General features: G+C 42.3%; 2 protein-coding genes across 2 annotated transcripts in view; both read right to left on the bottom strand.

Annotated features, from left to right (window-relative positions):
* LOC116100676 (olfactory receptor 51E1) overlaps nucleotides 1-7,102 on the bottom strand; it is an 11,116-nt gene extending 4,014 nt beyond the window's left edge. Inside the window, exon 1 of the mRNA XM_031384408.1 lies at nucleotides 6,967-7,102. The gene's annotated coding sequence lies outside the window, so the exon portion shown is untranslated. The remainder of the gene's footprint in view (nucleotides 1-6,966) is intronic.
* A 5,523-nt stretch (nucleotides 7,103-12,625) lies between these two features.
* On the bottom strand, nucleotides 12,626-13,660 carry LOC116100675 (olfactory receptor 51D1). The gene has a single exon (XM_031384407.1). It carries the CDS (start codon nucleotides 13,640-13,642, stop codon nucleotides 12,674-12,676), a length of 969 nt encoding a protein of 322 aa, XP_031240267.1. The 5' UTR covers nucleotides 13,643-13,660; the 3' UTR covers nucleotides 12,626-12,673.
* Between the last annotated feature and the right edge of the window lie 4,064 nt (nucleotides 13,661-17,724).

Genomic DNA, 17,724 nt, shown 5'->3' with positions numbered 1-17,724 from the left:
AAAGAATTCTGATGTTTATCTCCAACTAAGACTGTTACCTTGCTCAGCCTCCTTCAGCTGTCCTATGGTACACTGCTTTGTTGTGGTTCTCATGGGAGCACTCGTTCAGTGACTTTACCATACTTTCATTTCCAGTTATTTCATTTCGATCAACTGCATTCACCTAAAGTTCTGAAAATATTAAATGTAAACTCAAAAAATAAAGAGTTCACATGCTTTAAACTGTATGTCATTCCTGTTAGGTTGGTAAAATGTTGTAGCATCTGACTCTGTCCTACCTGGGATATAAGTCATCCTTTTACTTAGTCTACTGATAGCCCCGTGACAGTCACTCAGTAGCTTCTTCAGTTAGCAGATCTACTATCAGAGTATAATGGTTTGAGGAATCCTTATTTTATTTAATAGTGCTCCCAAAGCACAATATTTTTTCAATTAATATCAATCCATGGTTTGTTAAATGCACAGATATAGAATCTACATATACTGAGGGCGGATTTGATGTATGTGTATATACAGGTGTGTGGGTGTATGACTCACAAATATACATACAAACATATATTTGGCCCATATGAGAACTGGGATGGGGGCTTCTGTAGGTTACCTGAAAGAAGCTGGTTATAAAGCAGAGCTAATGACTGGGCTCCAGACATAGTTAGATCATTCACTGACTCAGGAAGGGCAATAAGCTTTGTTCCACCACCACTGCGTGCTCATCCAAAGGTGGCCTCAAGAAGACAAAGAGATCAGTGGAAGACCACATGGAGCACATATATTAGAAAAGAGGATAATAGAGTTTGGTTCCATCTGATAGAAGGAAAAAAGTTAAAGCAGAGAATTGAAGTTAATCTACAATTTCAGGCAAAGAGGCAAAATCAATACCTCACACCCTTCGGAGTTGTATTTGTTGTGACACAGCTCCCTGCTTCTTAAAACCACTCCTTCTCCTGTCTGATGCTCCTCATCCCTCTCTAATCACCAGTGCCTGTGGTTACTCTGAGATTTGGATATCCTACCTAGCCCTAGCCTGTTAACTGCATCAGGTGCTCACAAAGCAGCTGCCATGTCTTGGCTGTATTAAGGTGCAAAGAGGATATGCAAGTGTAAAATCTTGATTAGATAGCTGGGGGAAATGAAAATTCAGACAGCATTCAGGATAAAATTACCATCATGTTTTTGTTAAAATGGGTTTGATCACAATAGAATAGATGTGATTAAATTACTATTGAAATGGCTTCTATGGACTGGCTAATGTTAAAGTTAGGTTTAAGGCTAAAATTAGATCATTAGACTAGTGATCAGGTTAAATTTCAATGTCAGCTGAATGTCAGTTTCTTCTCAGGCTATCTCAATCTCTTTAATAGTAAATCTATTTTTCTATCTATAAACTCTTAACTCCCAAATACGTTCATTGATTTCTGAGTTCTCTTTAGGGGTCCATATGTATAATTGTGAATGAGACTACATGGTTGTCTGTAGAGCATATAAATTCTTCTGCTCCAAAGACTAAAACCTCACAGAATCATTGTCAAAACACTAAGCTAAAGAATCAGTTCTGTATCCCAGTTGTGAGCAGTGTTAACCAGGATATTATTTACTATCTCTAAGCTTCGGTCTCCTCATATCCAAAATGATATTAATACCTCTCCTGCCTACTGAGACTACTGTGAGTAAGAAATGAGTTGATGAGCAAAAAGCGTTTAAACAGTAGTACCTCACATACACTGAGTATAAACATTATAATGCTGTTTCTTTCTTCCTTGATGCTGACCACCAGGCACACAAGCTAGGTACCATGATGCTGACCATCGTGCTCCAGTGTAAGCTTCCTTATCTGCACACCACCAGTACTGACCAGATGAAATCAGGCCATTGCCTGCAGTAAAATACCCAGGTAAAGGTTGGAGGTGTGGTTCAGGTGGTAGAGCCCTTGCCTGGTATGTAGGAAAGCCTGGATTTGATCCCACGTATGTTCTTCATGCTCTCTCGGTTATTTTCTCTCTCTTATGTTACTTTTTCTAAGCCCCTTTCCCTATGGTATAATTAACCATTTCCTGTTCTGAGTTCCCAAATAACTTTGTTTGGTTCTCATTTCATGCAATTACTCTTCTGATGATAATAACCACTTATTTTTTCCCAAATTACATGTTCCTTAATACCAAGGACACTAGTCTGTTTATTAATTAGCATCAAATTATTCTCACTTATACTGAAATGAGTTTTACTTATAGAAGGATCTCTCAGTAAGCACCTGATTCGGACAGTGCAGATAGGCAAGACTGTCAGATATCTGAACCTCAGAGACTGGAGAGGCCAGAAGAAGCATGCACATTGTCAGTGCAGGGTAGTTAGTCTTAAAGGGAAGAGCAGGAATCTTTAACACAAGTGAAATGCCCAGGGATCTAAAGGGTATGTGTGAAAGTTAAAAGAAAAAAAAATCCTGAAGCACAAAGCAGCTGCCATGCCTTGCCTGTAATGCGTGCATAGAGTATATGAAACATAGCCTGTGCCTGCAGGTGACTATCACTTAGGATTCCCTACCTGGAGACCTCAACCAGAAGAAACTCCAGACCTCTAGAGAGCCAGCTATCTATGCCACCCAGCAGTTCACATAACAGACATGGGAAAGATGGCAGATTTCCAAGGTTAAAATATGCTACATTAGGAAGCAAACTGGGAAGAAGTCATGGGAGCACATGAAATTTTATGGCCTCCGAGAGCCAACTGATGCTGTCAGTAGAGTCCTGTAGGATAGAAACATGAGTGTTGGCCTCAACTCTTATGGTAGTAAACTATGAAATAATTGTTATTGTTATCTCAGAAAATAACAACTTCAGAATGCTACTGTTGGTTTATGTAAATTAGTTATGTCAAAAGATTGTAAAACAATCAAAGAGCACATAGCATTGGAAATGAGTGAAAACATATAAAATGAGATTTTCTTTTTTTCCAGTTGACCTTAAGCTTCACTCGACATCTTTATGTGCTCATTCTATGCACTTAACTGCACACATATGTATGGCTATAATCAGCTGCTCACGTTGGCAAGAATGAGCACTGGTATACAGGTGTCAGAGATCAAAACAGGAAAGAGGCAGCTGGCCTGGGAGGGAGGAACTGGGGCATCACAGACGAGATCTGGACCTCAGAATCTGTGCAGATGGGATTGAGAGGAAAAAAAAGGACCCAAAGAGCCTGGGTATTGCTTTTCAGACTACACAGTCTTGACAAGTTCCAGTCTCCTCCAGCTCTCCAAAAGACAACAGAAATAAGCAACAACTCCCAGGAGGCCTTGTGGACTGAGCCTCTGTTCACAATTAGAGCTATTTGAGCTTGCTTGCTCAAGAGGGATGAAGGGCTGGTGAGATGGCTCAGTGGGCAAGAGCACTGATTGTTCTTCCAAAGGTTGTGAGTTCCAAATCCCAGCAACCACATGGTGGCTTACAACCACCCGTAATAAAATCTGACACCCTCTTCTGGTGGTCCAAAGACAGCTACAGTGTACTCATTTATAACAATAAATAAATCTTTGGGGGGGGGGGGGGCTTGGGAGCTTCCAAGCAAGTTGGAACTAACTCATTGTTTTGAAAATGAAACAAAACCAAGGAGAAATAAATTAAGAAAGATACTTTTTTCTTTCTCTTTATTTTATTTTATTTTACTTTACCTTTTTTAGAAAGCCCACACACTATCATAATCCCAAAGGAGCAACTCTGTTCTTAACTTTTCCCTAAAATGTCAGATTAGTCTAGTGAGTCCTGAGGATGTTTCTCTGGGAACTGTTCCTGCATCTTGACCTTTTCTCAGACCCTAGATGCTCTGGGATCTCAGTCCTCCTCCTGCACTTTAAAGTGCTCCCTCCAATACCAACTCAGCCCTTCTCACCAGCTCAGTTTCAACTTGCTTGGAAGCCCATATTCTTTGCCAGAACTGCTGCCATTCTTCTAGACCCATGGAAAAGTTGGCAAAAAGGGAAACCAGGCCTATGTGTCCTCTCTTCTGACCCAAGAACAATGAAGCAATCTCTGAGCCCTGACTTGTTTTGTGACATTAACAGAGCTTACTGAATGCCTACAAAATACCAGACACTGTGTTGCAGCAGCATGTAAGTATTATCCCTCAGCTGAGAACAACCCTGCAGGATAAATGCAGTTCTCTGGGTCCTTTCCTCATGACAGGTGAGGGAACTGGGACTCCAAGAGCTTAAGTGATATTCCTGGGGCTTAACAGTCCACAAGTACAGTAGAAACAGCCGGTGCTACCTCTTATCCTCTCACTTTAGGCTGCCTTAGCTAACAAAATCTGGCTGGAGGTAAGGCAAGATGAGGGTCTGATAAATGGGACACTCACCCAGATATAATCTTAGAAAAGAGAATAAGAGAATAATAAAGAGGACTCTCCTAGATGAGGGTGTGGGTCACACTTCTCTTCCAGGCTCAGTTCCTCTGGCTATGGCATGGCCACGCCCCACAGTAGAGAAGAGAAGGGCTCTGTTCTATACCAACTTCCACGTAGTCTCATTAGGGCCTCTCACCAGCTTTTCAGGCAGGTAGTAATACCATCTGACGGGTCACAATGGAAAGATTAAAGCTCTGAGTGACCGATCTATATGCTTCCAATATGCCAAACCTAGCTTGTCCCTTTCACAATCTCCTCCATAATGGATGATTTGTAGGAATGATTTCCATGTTACATCTAAGGAGTGCAAAGGGAAGGACCTGAATTCAGGAGCTTCTTTAAGGGTCAGGACACCTAAGAAGCTCTCTCTACTTAGCGGAGAGGGAGGGGGCAAGAGGGAATGAGGATGGGGATTTGTGGTCTTTGTCCTTACCTGGGATAAAAACAGTGTCTCATACTCAGAGGAACCATGTGAGAGTCACGGATGCTACCTCCAGCCTTTGCTAAAATATGTGGAGGAGAATGTTCTTAGAATGGAACCAGACATAGCTAGGAGTCTCTGGCTCCTACTTCCAAGCCCAGAGAGGGAAGGTAGGCCTGGTGGGCAATACTGGGCCTGCAGCCTGGAGTAGCCTGATACTTGATTCTTGAGGAAGCTGACCTTTTCTTAACACTTCATAGGAGTGTTATCCTCAGAACCACATTTATCCAAATTGTCACCATCTAGTGTGCCCTAAAACCTGCTTAGATTAGTTGAAGTGGATGGACCTTGAAGGATGTTGGTCATTCTTGTCTTTAATGGCCACAAAGATACTTGAAAGTTGTAATTACGTTCCCACAGATCAGTCTGATCCCCTAAAGTCACCCCAGAAAGAATACTTAGAGCTCAGATCTCTACCCACACCCACTTCCTGTGTAGCTACTTATCTACAAATTGGCAAAGCCAGAGTAGACATTAGTGGCCTGTGAAGCTCGTCTGGCTGTGACTGCTGCCTGCAAGTGGGTAGCACCATAAATGCCTGATGGGAAGCTTTGTTCAGTGCACTCATTTTTCATCCGACAATTATTGCCTGGCAGGCTCCTGCCTGCCAGGTTCAGCAGTAAGCACAGAGACCCTGAGGTTCAGAGTAAACAAGGCACAGCTCAGGACCTCCCAGGGTGCAGAAAGACTGACACAAGCATGCAGTCATCACAGCATATTGTGATGAGTGCCAGGGCAAGCCTGGGAGCCATAGCCTCCTGGAAGCAAAGATAACTGTAGCTCCCCAAGGTCTTCAGGCTCAGAGGGTCCCCTAAAGCGATGTTATCAAGTTAAGGTTTGCAAGGCCAGCTGCGGTTAGTTGGGATTTGGTGAGGTAAGGAGGCAAGAACACCCAGTTAGACATGATATCAAACAATGGGTAAACAGTCAATAACACAGCTTTCCTGCAGCCCACACATTGGGCTGGGGATGACAAAATGCATAGGCAAGAAAGTCGCAAGTTAAGGTAAGCGCACTGAAGGTAAGTCAGAGCATTAGGATAGCTATCCAGTCCCAACAGCAGTCAGGGGAGAAGACAGTGAAGGAGAAGACATGCGAGCCTGGCAGTCAGTCATTCACAGGTAAAGAGCAGTTCAGGCTTGGGAGACCTTTACCTGTGGAAACGATCCTAAGGCAAGAGTCTCTGAGTTCATGAGCAAAAAGCCCAAAGTGCCAAAACTGAGAGCAAGGGAGGCCGAGAGCAATTCAGACCTGGCTAAAGGTCAGGTCATGGCTGCCTGAGGGCTTTGCCATAACTCTGAGTAACTTAGAGAAACGTAAACAACAGACTTGGTTGAGATCGTGCAGTGTGTGTGTGTGTGTGTGTGTGTGTGTGTGTGTGTGTGTGTGTGTGTGTGAAGTGTATTCTGGCAAAGGCAAGGACCTAGTTAGAGAAAATAATCCTCATTTAGAAAGCTACAAGGGCTTTCGTGCATCTAAAGGCAAAGGACACATGGTAAGGGAGTTGGCAGTGTCGACCTTAAGCCACATTTTAAACGAGCTAGACCTCAATCCTAGGGTTGAGTCAAGATCAGAACTGGAGCCTTGGCAAGGGGACCAATCTAATTCTTGATGCAGTATTGACTGTGCCTTGACGCTACCCAAGCCCCCAACAAAACCACAGCTATAGTCTGAGCTCCCATCCCAGGCTGTGCTTCAACTGTGGTAAAACCTAGGCTGTCTCTGTCCATACACTGAAACCCAGTCCAGTCCCGATTGACCTAGTCCAACTCCAGCCTAATCTGTCCTGTCTTCATTCACGTCTGCCCCTGTTCTTGGCCAGCCTCTCCTTAGTCTCCGGTAAACCAGTCACTGGAGCAGAGGGGGACGGGAAGGGGGAGAAAGATAACTGAAAACTACTTTTAGGCAACAATTGACATCCTCACCCCTTTTACCACATTACTCAGATTGCCTGTCACTTGGGTGAGAGGCTCAACACCACCAAACCCACCCAGCACACCTTGTTCTTCACAGCCTGGTTTCTCATCTATTAAGAAGGTACTCAGCTACAAGTAACACCGACCTCCTCCTGTACCTCCTACTGTACTCACCTCAGTTGTCCTGAAAGAGCCTCTGTGCCTTTTCCCCCAGTACTCTTCCTGAGGAGGTCTGGCAGGCTGCTAAAAGCCCAGTCCCTTCAGTCTCCACCTCCTTCTGTGGTCTGCTTGGCGCTCCTTATCCTTGGTCTTCCCAGGTCCCACTTCCTGCTCCTCCTTGCTGGGAGTACACGCTGTCTCTGGGGGTCCATCTGCAGATGCGCCCCCACCAGAATCCTAGGATTCTGCTTCCCTTCTAAGCTTCTGCATCTTAAAAGGATGAGCCCGGGCTGTGGGGAAGGAGGGACATTGGGTAGATGGTCTCTAGAGTCCTTTGAAAATGGACCTTTGCCAGCTGGAATATTTAGACCAATCCCAAATGTGAAATTAGAGTAGGAAAAGGCCAGAAGAAAATCATTTTGTGGTGTATGTGAGGGTCTTTCACCGTTCCTTCACAAAGTTGTCACACAGCCAGAGGAAAGGCAAAGCAAATCTGCAGAGACCCAGTGACTGATCGCCTACCCCGTCCTGACACGTCCTGACACATGCTTTATCCCCCAGGCCTTTTCTTTTGTGAATGCTGATTATGGAGCCTGGAACCCAGTGGTTCCATCCTCTAAAGCCCTAAGGACCTCATTCTCTCTGAGCTTCTGGCTCTGAAGGCTAGCTAACATAAAACATGGATCCCCACAGATAATGCCTCCGCCTTCTACTCCATGGAGTACTGAAAGTCAGACCAAGGAAAGAGAATGTAATGTGGTTGGTTTAACCTTCTCTATACTTCCAACCAGCCACATAAGATCAACGTCATCTGCTTTCTCTTAAGGGTAAAATAGTGAGAGAATGTTTACAAAGTTTGATATAATAATTTCCAGGTCAAACTAAGTAGCTTACTTGTGAAATAAGTTAAAATTACATTGGTATTTAAACAAACGTGATTTTTGTTGTTTTTCTGCTGTGTTTCATTGTTCAGTGTTACGGTTAGAAGTTTTTCGTCAAAGCACAGTATATATTGACCCAAGCTACAAAAAACAGACAATGTTAAGCCTGATCATTATAACTCACATCAAAGCTACTAAATACAAAAGCTTCTGGCACCCACAGAACTTTCAGCCTGGCTCTCCGCTACCACCCTAGAGCCACTGCCACTGCCTCTATTAGCCCATTGGCTTGACTGACACAAAGATTTTTCTCACAAAACCCTTTTATTTCCATCCAAGATGGGGTCTCATAAAGCAATAAGTAAGTAAACACATTTCTCATGTGAAACAATGGGGATGTGAGCAGTGCACATAAAACAAGGGTTTGTGGGACATCGGGCATCCGGCAATGGAGGACAGAACAACCGAGACGAGATAAAGAACCGAGATATGATATCCACAGGCTTCCAGCATCTTGTCTCATTTCCACGCTGTGGCACAGGAAAGGGGATCCAGACAGAGTCTAGAGGCATCCCTCAGTTGTGGAGCTGGACTGAGGGTTCAGGATGACCACTTCAGTCAAAAGGCAAAAGCAAAGTATTGGAGATGACACATCTACATAAAAGGCAACACTTGAGGGTGGAGAGAGTCTTCTTTAAGAATTCAGCAGAGTACTATGTCAGCAAGAGAACCATAACTATAGGGAGAATCCCTTAAAATATTTAGAAGTAAAACTACAAAGTGATCTGCAGGACAAAGATTGGTGGCCTCCTGGCAGTCAGAATGGAGGGTTTCATAGTTCATCCCTTTATTGAGGATACAGAAAACCATACCTCAGCATGAACAAGCTCTGACAAACCTTCAAAGCATATCCAAAGCAAGTGACCAACCTAGTATCAAGTTATTGAGATGCCTTCTGGGAACAAAGCAGAAGAGTACCAGGTGAGGAACTGTCATGGAAGAGAAGGCAGAAGACTATGAGAGCCAAAGGGGGGGAAGGAATGCTACGGCCAGCTGTCTTCTGGCTGCTACAGTCCAGAACACACAGCAGATATGGCCATTTGCAAAAACTTTACACAAAATATAAAATTTTTAAAATGTGAAACTAGGAGAGAACTAGCTGGGGAAAAGGACCCTGTAGGAGTGGAGGAGGGGATAAGAGAATAATGTGGATAGACATCATAACAATGTCTTGTACTCATCTATGAAGTTGACAAAAGGAAATGCTAAATAAACAGAGAAAGATGTACCCTGACCACAGTACTCGTAAGAAATCTAAGGTAAGCCGGGCAGTGGTGGTGCACTCCCTTAATCCGAGCACTTGGGAGGCAGAGACAGGCAGATTTCTGAGTTCAAGGCCAGCCTGGTCTACAGAGTGAGTTCCAGGACAGCCAGGGCTATACAGAGAAACCCTGTCTCAAAAAAAAAAAATCTAAGGTGGCTTTTTTCCTATTAGTTAACAAGCAGTTCATAGCAAGTCAAATTCCCATAAACATGGGAAAGTGATAAAATTACAGAAAGAAAGAAATCCAGAGTTGTCAAATGTTTCAATAATCCACTCAAGAATTTATTAAAACATACTTAATAATGGAAGGCAGTTTCCCCTTAAGATACTATAGAAAGTTCATATTGTTCTTTTGTATTTATGCAAACAACTAAAATATAACTATCTTCATTCACACACAACACAATCATCTATGAGGAAATTTGGTAAAATTTGCTAAGAAATTCTAGAAATAAAATTGGAGTATAGTGATTTTTAAAATTCAAGACTAATATAGAGAAATCATAGTTCTCCCTACTAACAATACGTAAATTTTAATTTTAATTGAATAAATAAAACCATTCATATTAGCATTAAAACTATAAAGCATTTAGGGAAAAGTTTGATAAAATACTTTAAGTATTGAATGTAGTTTATTACTTTTTCTAAAAGAAATTAAAAGAGAATGACATGCATCATTGCCATTTTTATTTTTTAAAACCATTGTCGCCAAGCAGTGGTAGTGCACGCCTTTAATCCCAGCACTTGGGAGGCAGAGGCAGGCAGATTTCTGAGTTCGAGTCCAGCCTGCTCTACAGAGTGAGGTCCAGGACAGAGCTACACAGAAAAACCCTGTCTCAAAAAAAAAAAAAAAAAAAAAAAAAAAAAAAAACATTGTCATCATTTATTACTTTTTATTTTCCCATGTTCATATTTATTATCTTGTTTAATCCCCATAATCATCTAACAATGCCGACTTGCATTTCTATTTAATCATGTTGATAGTTTCCAAAATTGCTATGTTTCAATAAGCCAAATAACTGGTCTCCAAGTAAAAGCCATTAATCTTAATCTGAAAGCCCAAATGATTCCAACTTCACATGCTTCCTTTTCTGATAACAACAAAAGCCACATCTGAAAGAGGTTCTTGGCAGGGTTGGCCTTTTTTTTTTTTTTTTAACTTTTATTGCATTATGATGAGAAAAGTTACATAATTTCAATTTATCTGGATTTGTTAATATTTAAAAACATATTTTAAGTAAACAGAATTAAATCACATTCTTGTTTCCCTTTTGTACACCAACTCCTCCCAGAGGCCCCCCTTCAATACCTACAATATCTTTTTTGTCATATTCCTTAAAATTTATAAAATATTATAACAATAAAAATAAGAGTTGACCATTTTTAAATTTCATTTCTAAGTCCTCAACACAGGGAAATAAATGTCAACTTCTCTAATTTTTTCAGAATCTATTTATTAAGAGATAAAGACGTTTATTTGTTTGCTGTTTGTTTGTTTGTTTTTAATAATATATCAGAACAACACCCATGGCCACAATTCTGTAATATTTCAAAGATTCCAGAGGGCTATTCACATAGACCATAACATGAATGATGCTTCCCAAACTTGTATAAAAAGACAGGATACATATGATCATCTATTGTGTACTGATAACACTTAAAACATTTTAAAGGATGTCAAAAATCTCTGTTCCATTGTTAACATAATAGTTTGTCATCATACACTTGAGTGAACTGTCAAGAGAAATTGTATAATATATTACTTTATAATATTTCCAAATTTTTACCTTATAAGTTGTATTTCAGTATTCTTTCCCCTGTTATAATCTACATTTTTTTGATACATACTTCCTTAGCCTGAGGTTCTTAACCCGATGCCAAGATCTGTAAGCTGACTAACAGTGCTTCAGAAAGATATACCGTACCCTAAGAGACATCAGAGCCTTCAAAGGCCCGCCAGCGTATTCATCTTCTCCTGCTCCTGGCTTCCTCAGTGAGACTGACAGATCTCCAGTCAAGGACTTTTAAACATGCTTGGCAAACCATTGAGAAATGAAAGGGAGAGAGGTGAGAAAACTCCGAGCTGCCATTGAGGAAGGAAGACACAGATAGGAACAGCAGGAAGTCAATGCCCAGATGCAGATGCAGGAAAATGGGAAGAGGTTGTGGGTAAGATAAAAAAGATACGGACTGGCCTTTGAGAAAGAATGGGAAATCAGCATGATTATGTTCCCAGAGTCACATTCAAAGCCTAAGCTTGACCAACTATCCAGGTCTCTTAGAAATTTGTGTCTCAATATTGGAAACTATTCTTGCAACCAGACTTCATCAATCTTCTACTTCCACCCACAAATCTACACTGAAACCATTTGTCAGGCCAGTAATACCAAGTCTATCTGAGTCTTGAGTCTCATAATCCATACTCAATCAAAAAGGTAATGTGTCTGAAACAAATGTGCCAGGAATATTCCCCAAAATGAATTATCACAGCAAAGCACAGATTCATGCACACACACACACACACACACACACACACATACACACATCAGTAATCATATTCATATTAAATACTATGCAATATAGACATAGTAATGGCATATGCTAAAAAACAGAGAGTACGCATGCTGAATGGCCAGACATCCCAGTTCTACAAATGGGTATATTACATTCTACAGATATGAGCAAAAGACAGGCACCAGGCATTCATAAATATATCCCCACTGTAAAGATGCATAATTAGCATTCTTATGCAGATGTATATCAATACATCAACTTACATATATCTGAAAATCTAAGTAAAGGTACAATCAATGACATCATTCATAACATACACACATCAGGACATTACTAATGTATTCACCAGGACATAGCTAGCACATATTCATGTTTCCCTCTCCTTTTTCTACTCCTTTCATCTTTTCTATATAAATATACCCACACATATCCAAAACTAAAATAGAAAACATCTTTATAGGAGTAATAGCCTCCATGAAGCCACACAGATAGACATTGACAGATTCCACATATATGCATGCAAATGTATAAACCTCAACATTTCACATCAACTGCTCCATTCCAATTACACCCCCCTCCAAATGCCTTCATTGACTCCAAATTATAATTATGTAACTACTTTGAGGTTTGAGTAATAGGTTATATAATCAACACAGCTTCACTGACATGTACACAAGAGGGGAAGCACCATTAAAAAATTATACATCAAAAGTAAAGAATCATGAGATGTAGCATTTATAGCCTTCTCATGTCAAGACTATGTATATTTTCTAGTTGGGAGAAAGAATGACACAGCTATTATACCAGATACCATAGGACAGTTGTTCTCTATGATGATCTGTCTAGACTGGTCAAAAGTTCTGTATTGACATATTCCCAGAAACAAAAATGCAAAGTTTAGAGGCAAAGATTCCAGTGATTTGCATGATGTGGTCATGAAGCCATTCTACAGATCCTTATCCTGTCATCTTTGGAATGATTGAGGACACCCAGCTGGGTGTCCTCACCTGCCGTCTTGTGAGAACATACGGATAACCCTTGAGCGGATCTCCTTGGTCTTCGCTCCATACACAATGGGGTTGACTACAGGTGGTAGCAGAAGATAGATATTAGCCATAACCACGTGGACCAGAGATGTGGGACCACCCAGCCTATGCACCACTGATAGCCCAATGAGGGGTACATAGAAGACCAGGACAGCACAGAGGTGGGAGATGCAGGTGTTGAAAGCCCTGAGTGCTGCCCCTCGAGTTGACAGCTCCAACACAGCCCTCAGGATGAGGATATAGGAGAAGCCAATGAAGAGGGAGTCTACACCCATGACTGAGAGGATAATGAAGAGCCCATAAACGACATTGACTTTGGTATCAGTACAGGACAGCTTCATAATGTCTTGATGAAGACAGAAGGAGTGTGTCACAGTATGTGTTTGGCAGTATGACAGACGCTTCAAAAGGAAGGGCAATGGAAAGAAGAATACAAATCCCCTGGCTAGGGAAGCTAGCCCAATCTTGGCCACTGTTGGCCCTGTGAGCACAGAAGCATGGCGTAATGGGTAGCAGATGGCCACAAAGCGGTCAAAAGCCATGGCCAGCAGGACAGCAGACTCCATGGCTGATAGGGCATGAATAAGGAACATTTGGGTCAAGCAGATGTTGAACTCAATCTCCTGAATGCCAGTTAGAAACAAGCTGGCCATTTTGGGCATGGTAACAGAGGAGAGGACCAAGTCAATGGTAGAAAGCATGGCAAGGAAAAGGTACATGGGCTCATGCAAGCGCCTCTCCACACGAATGATGAAGATGATGGCCAGGTTGCCCAGTGTGGCCACTGCATACATAAAGCATAAGGGGAAAGCCAGCCAAAAGTGGATATTGGGTCCTAGGCCAGGGATGCCTACCAGTAGAAAATGGGCTGGATGGGCCAAACTTCCATTTGGAGTGGTGATGAGAGGGACCAAGGACTGTGGCATGCCAGATCCAGAGACTGGGAAAGAGAAAAGAAAAAACGGTACTCAGTTATGGCTCAGAGAAAAAGAAGAACTAATGAGATAAAAATATTGGAGTAGTCATAGGAAAAAAAGATTTAGGTTTTTGTTTGGTTTTGTTTTGTTTTTTAAAAAATCTATCCTGACCCCTTGACCTCTTTCTGTTCTCATTCTTCCTATTTTTAATTTTATAAACCTCATTATAAAAATAGGAGATGGAGAGATGGCTCAGAGGTTAAGAGCACTGACTGCTCTTCCAAAGATCCTGAGTTCAAATCCCAGCAACCACCATCCACCAGGACCTGTTCCACCACCCACTGAATCAGAATTTTCAGGCAAGCCACACAAAAGGCTGTTTTGAAAAGTGATTCCTTTACCCCTAAGTGGTCACTCTTATCCATTAGAGAGAACTGAGGAATCTGTCCTGATGTTCTAAGGAGTGGGAGATGAAGAGGAGGAGACGCTATCGTTCCAGGTGGCTGGCATAAAGCAGAACAGAATCACGCATCAGGATGTCTGTGTGAGAGGTCCATGATCCCAAACCGTGCTTGGCTGGGGTGTGTCACTGAAACTAGATACAGTGCAGACACAGAAAGAGAATCAGTGAGTGCAGCTGCTGCCTCATTCAAGTGACCATGGAGACACCTAGCTCTTCACCCTAGACAGTTTATAACATCCCAGGCTCAACTCTCTCCTCTGCACACACACCACTCTGCCACATACCTCTGTCCTGAGACACAAGCATGTTGTATGATGCTTCTACCTTGGTGCTGTGGGCCTTGTCTTGCCCCAATAAGACCTCTCCAATCCACCTTCCACATCACTGCCTATGAAAAGCATGACTTTAGGTGTCGGGCTTCTGGTTATAGAGTAATTGATGATGCCTCCTAACGTTCAAGACAAAATCAGACCCCCATATTCTCTCTCTCTCTCTCTCTCTCTCTCTCTCTCTCTCTCTCTCTCTCTCTCTCTCTCTCTCTCTCTCACACACACACACACACACACACACACACACACACACACTTTACATTTCACATTATTTCTGGTAAACTAATTTCCCTTGCCTTGCTTCTAAAAGGCAGAAGGGTGGAACTGGAGAGTCCTCTCGTAAAGGTAGATAATAATTGGAACTGGCCTCACAGAGACTTGAAGAAATTCCTCACTGTGCTAGTCACTGGTCACAGTCTCCGGTCCAGGCTACTGTAATTTGGAAGGGCTGCTTGATGACAGACTTCTCCAAGCAGCCAGGCTGTCCAAATGCACTCTCCATGCCCTGCACAGTCTCTGTGGATTTCCCAGAGCCAAGACAAACCTCCCTTTGCTGTCTCCCTTAAGTCTGAGCCAGAGCATGTCCATCATCAGCTCTGCTACCTAAATATAGATTGTCTGGTGGCCTTTGGGAGCACCAGCAGAGATGAGTGATCTGGGACCCAAGGTCCACTCAAACCCCTAAGGAGAGCTGAGCCCTGACTCCTACACTATTCTTCTGAGACCTTTTTAGGACAGTGATAGGGAGGAGTTCTTGCTGTGAAAGAGAGAAAATAAGCGACCGGGAAGGAAATGAGGGATAGGCTGGCACCAGAAAACAAATCGCCAAATACTTGTACCAATGCTCAAGGAGCTATGTCCCACTTTGGATGCTGCCCTCTTGTGGTCATATGGACGATTTGCAACCTAGAACCAAAAAGTTCATTCTGGGTTACTTCCGGTCAGCTCCTTTTCTGTACTCTTTTCTCCTAGTATGATCAGTCATCGCTCTTGCACAGAATAGAGTAGAGGTTTGAATGAAACAGATTTAGGCTACATCAACATGTAGTGAAAAATAAAAACACACTAGCAATCCTCCCGTGTTATTGATCCTTTGTTACTATAAACAACTAAGCAAGAGGACACTCCATTGAGATGGTACAAGGTCCTGGGTTGCTCTGAGAGCTGTTAAGATAGACTGGTGGAATCTTAAACACAGCAGCATTCCAAGTAGGCAGAGAAGAAATGCGAAAGTGGGTATGGTCGACCCTTAAAATGCCTGCAAGTGAACAGAGGTGGACTGGGCAACCCTGTAAAAATTGGTAGCTCTCAAGCTCCCAGAGATGCCTGTTTAATGATTTGAAATACACATTAAATAAATGTTAGCAGGATAGAACTAGTAAAGAGGCTGCCTGCCCTCATTTCTCATGTTGGTTAGTTTCTTCAAAGCTGTGGTTCATGTATTCCTCCTATCTTCTCCCTCTGTGCACTAGCCTGAAAGATTTTACTTGCCCCCATAGCTTCAATCACCTAAACAGGCCAGGTTTTTCTCCTAAGTTTGTGACATGATATTATCTATTAGATGTAGAAGTCCCTCAAACACCTCAGGTTCAACACTTTCCCTATCATTATTCTTAGTTCCTGCCACGGGGTTGATCATTTACAGATTAAATTCAGATACAGAAATGAGAGGCCGTTACAGGAAAGCCATCTGTGTTTAAGTAACACCTAAAGCATACATGAAGGAAAAGTTTAGACTTACAGAAAGGACACAAAGGGTTAACCATTCCAAAACAGCAAGCCTTTGTGCAAACGCTTAAAAATGAATGGGAGGAAAGAGAACTGCACACAAGCATGAAGACTTGAAAGCTTCAGATCCCAGAAGCCACATAACCTTGGGTGTGCTTGTGGGCATCTGAAACCCCAGTTCCCCTACAGAAAGGAAGCAGGCAGCGACAGGAGAGTCCCTAAAAATGTATGGGCCAGCTAGCCTGGCACACAGAGCAGCAGATGACTGTAGGACCCAGGTCTTTCTCCTGTGGCCTCTCTGCCACTGATACCTGAGTCTCTCTGCTGCTGAGGCCTGTGGCTGCTGCTCTCTACTGCTGGAGCCTGGAGCTGCACGGTGCATTAGTTAAAAAGGAGGCAATGCATAAGTGAGATATTTTATTATAGGAAAAGAGAAAATAGGCCAGTCATGTAGAGAGAAAGAAAGGAGAGGAAGGAGAGGAGAAGAAAAGGAGAGAGAGAAAGGAGAGGAAGAGAGCAAGAGAACAAGAAGCAAGAGAACAAAGAGCAAGAGAGGGAGAGGAAGAAGGCAAGAGAAGAGAGCAAAGAGCAGGAGAGAGAGGAAGAAGGCAAGAGAGGAAACAGGGCAGGAGAAGGGACAAAGATCGAGAGAGGAGAGGAAGAGGGCAAGAGAGAGGAGGGGGCAAACCTCCCCTTATATTGTGTGAGGCATGTCTATCTGTCTGTGGAGAGAGGCATGCCTGGCTGTGGTCAGATGGCTGGGAGTAGGATCCAGCTAGAATGCTGGGAGCTTGGGGCATTATCTACATGACAGAGCACACATCTCCTGCGGGGGGAGCTGTGGGAGGTTGTGACTGAAACAGGGGCCAAAGACTCAGGAGTTCTGGTCAAGCACCTTCCATCCCTTGCAGGCAAAGATATTGCCAACTGGATCACAGGGGTTCAGACCTATTACTAGACTGGGCCTAGGTTGCCTGAACAGACCACTGCCCTACAGATGACAAGAAACCCTGTCTCAAACAAGGTAGAAGATGAGACAGACACCCAAGATTGTATCCTCTTTCTACCACATGTATGTGATGAGACATGTGTGTCTATACTCACATTCACAAAAAAAAAAAAAAAAAAAAAAAAAAGACCATAGGTAGAAAATACAAACTGTGGCCATATGACCAGGTGCAGAAATGAGGAGTGTAAATGTCATGAGTGATTTTTGTCCCATTTAGTAAAGGATAATGTTTGTAGATGTATACATATAATATGTCTGTGTGTGTCTGTGTATATCTGTGTGTGTATATAACATCCATGTTTTCCTTCCTCTCCTTTTATTATGTAACATAGCATTGAGTTGATATCAGTACTTAAGTTTTTAATCTATATTAGCATATTTAAACTGTAAATATTCCAAAAGTGACTTCATCATTTAGTCTTGGAGAATAATTAGTGTGTTTGGAGTTGAATGGGGATAGTTATATCATGTTAGGTAAAATTATAACATCATTGTCTTTTTGTTTGTTTTAAGACAGGTTCTCATAGATATCTAGTTTATTTTATTTAAGACAGGGCCAGTA

The sequence above is a fragment of the Mastomys coucha genome, unplaced genomic scaffold, assembly GCF_008632895.1.
Source record: "Mastomys coucha isolate ucsf_1 unplaced genomic scaffold, UCSF_Mcou_1 pScaffold21, whole genome shotgun sequence".
NCBI classification, from domain to species: Eukaryota; Metazoa; Chordata; class Mammalia; order Rodentia; family Muridae; genus Mastomys; species Mastomys coucha.
Note: the sequence above shows the minus strand (reverse complement) of the source record. Positions and strands in the feature narration are given on the sequence as shown.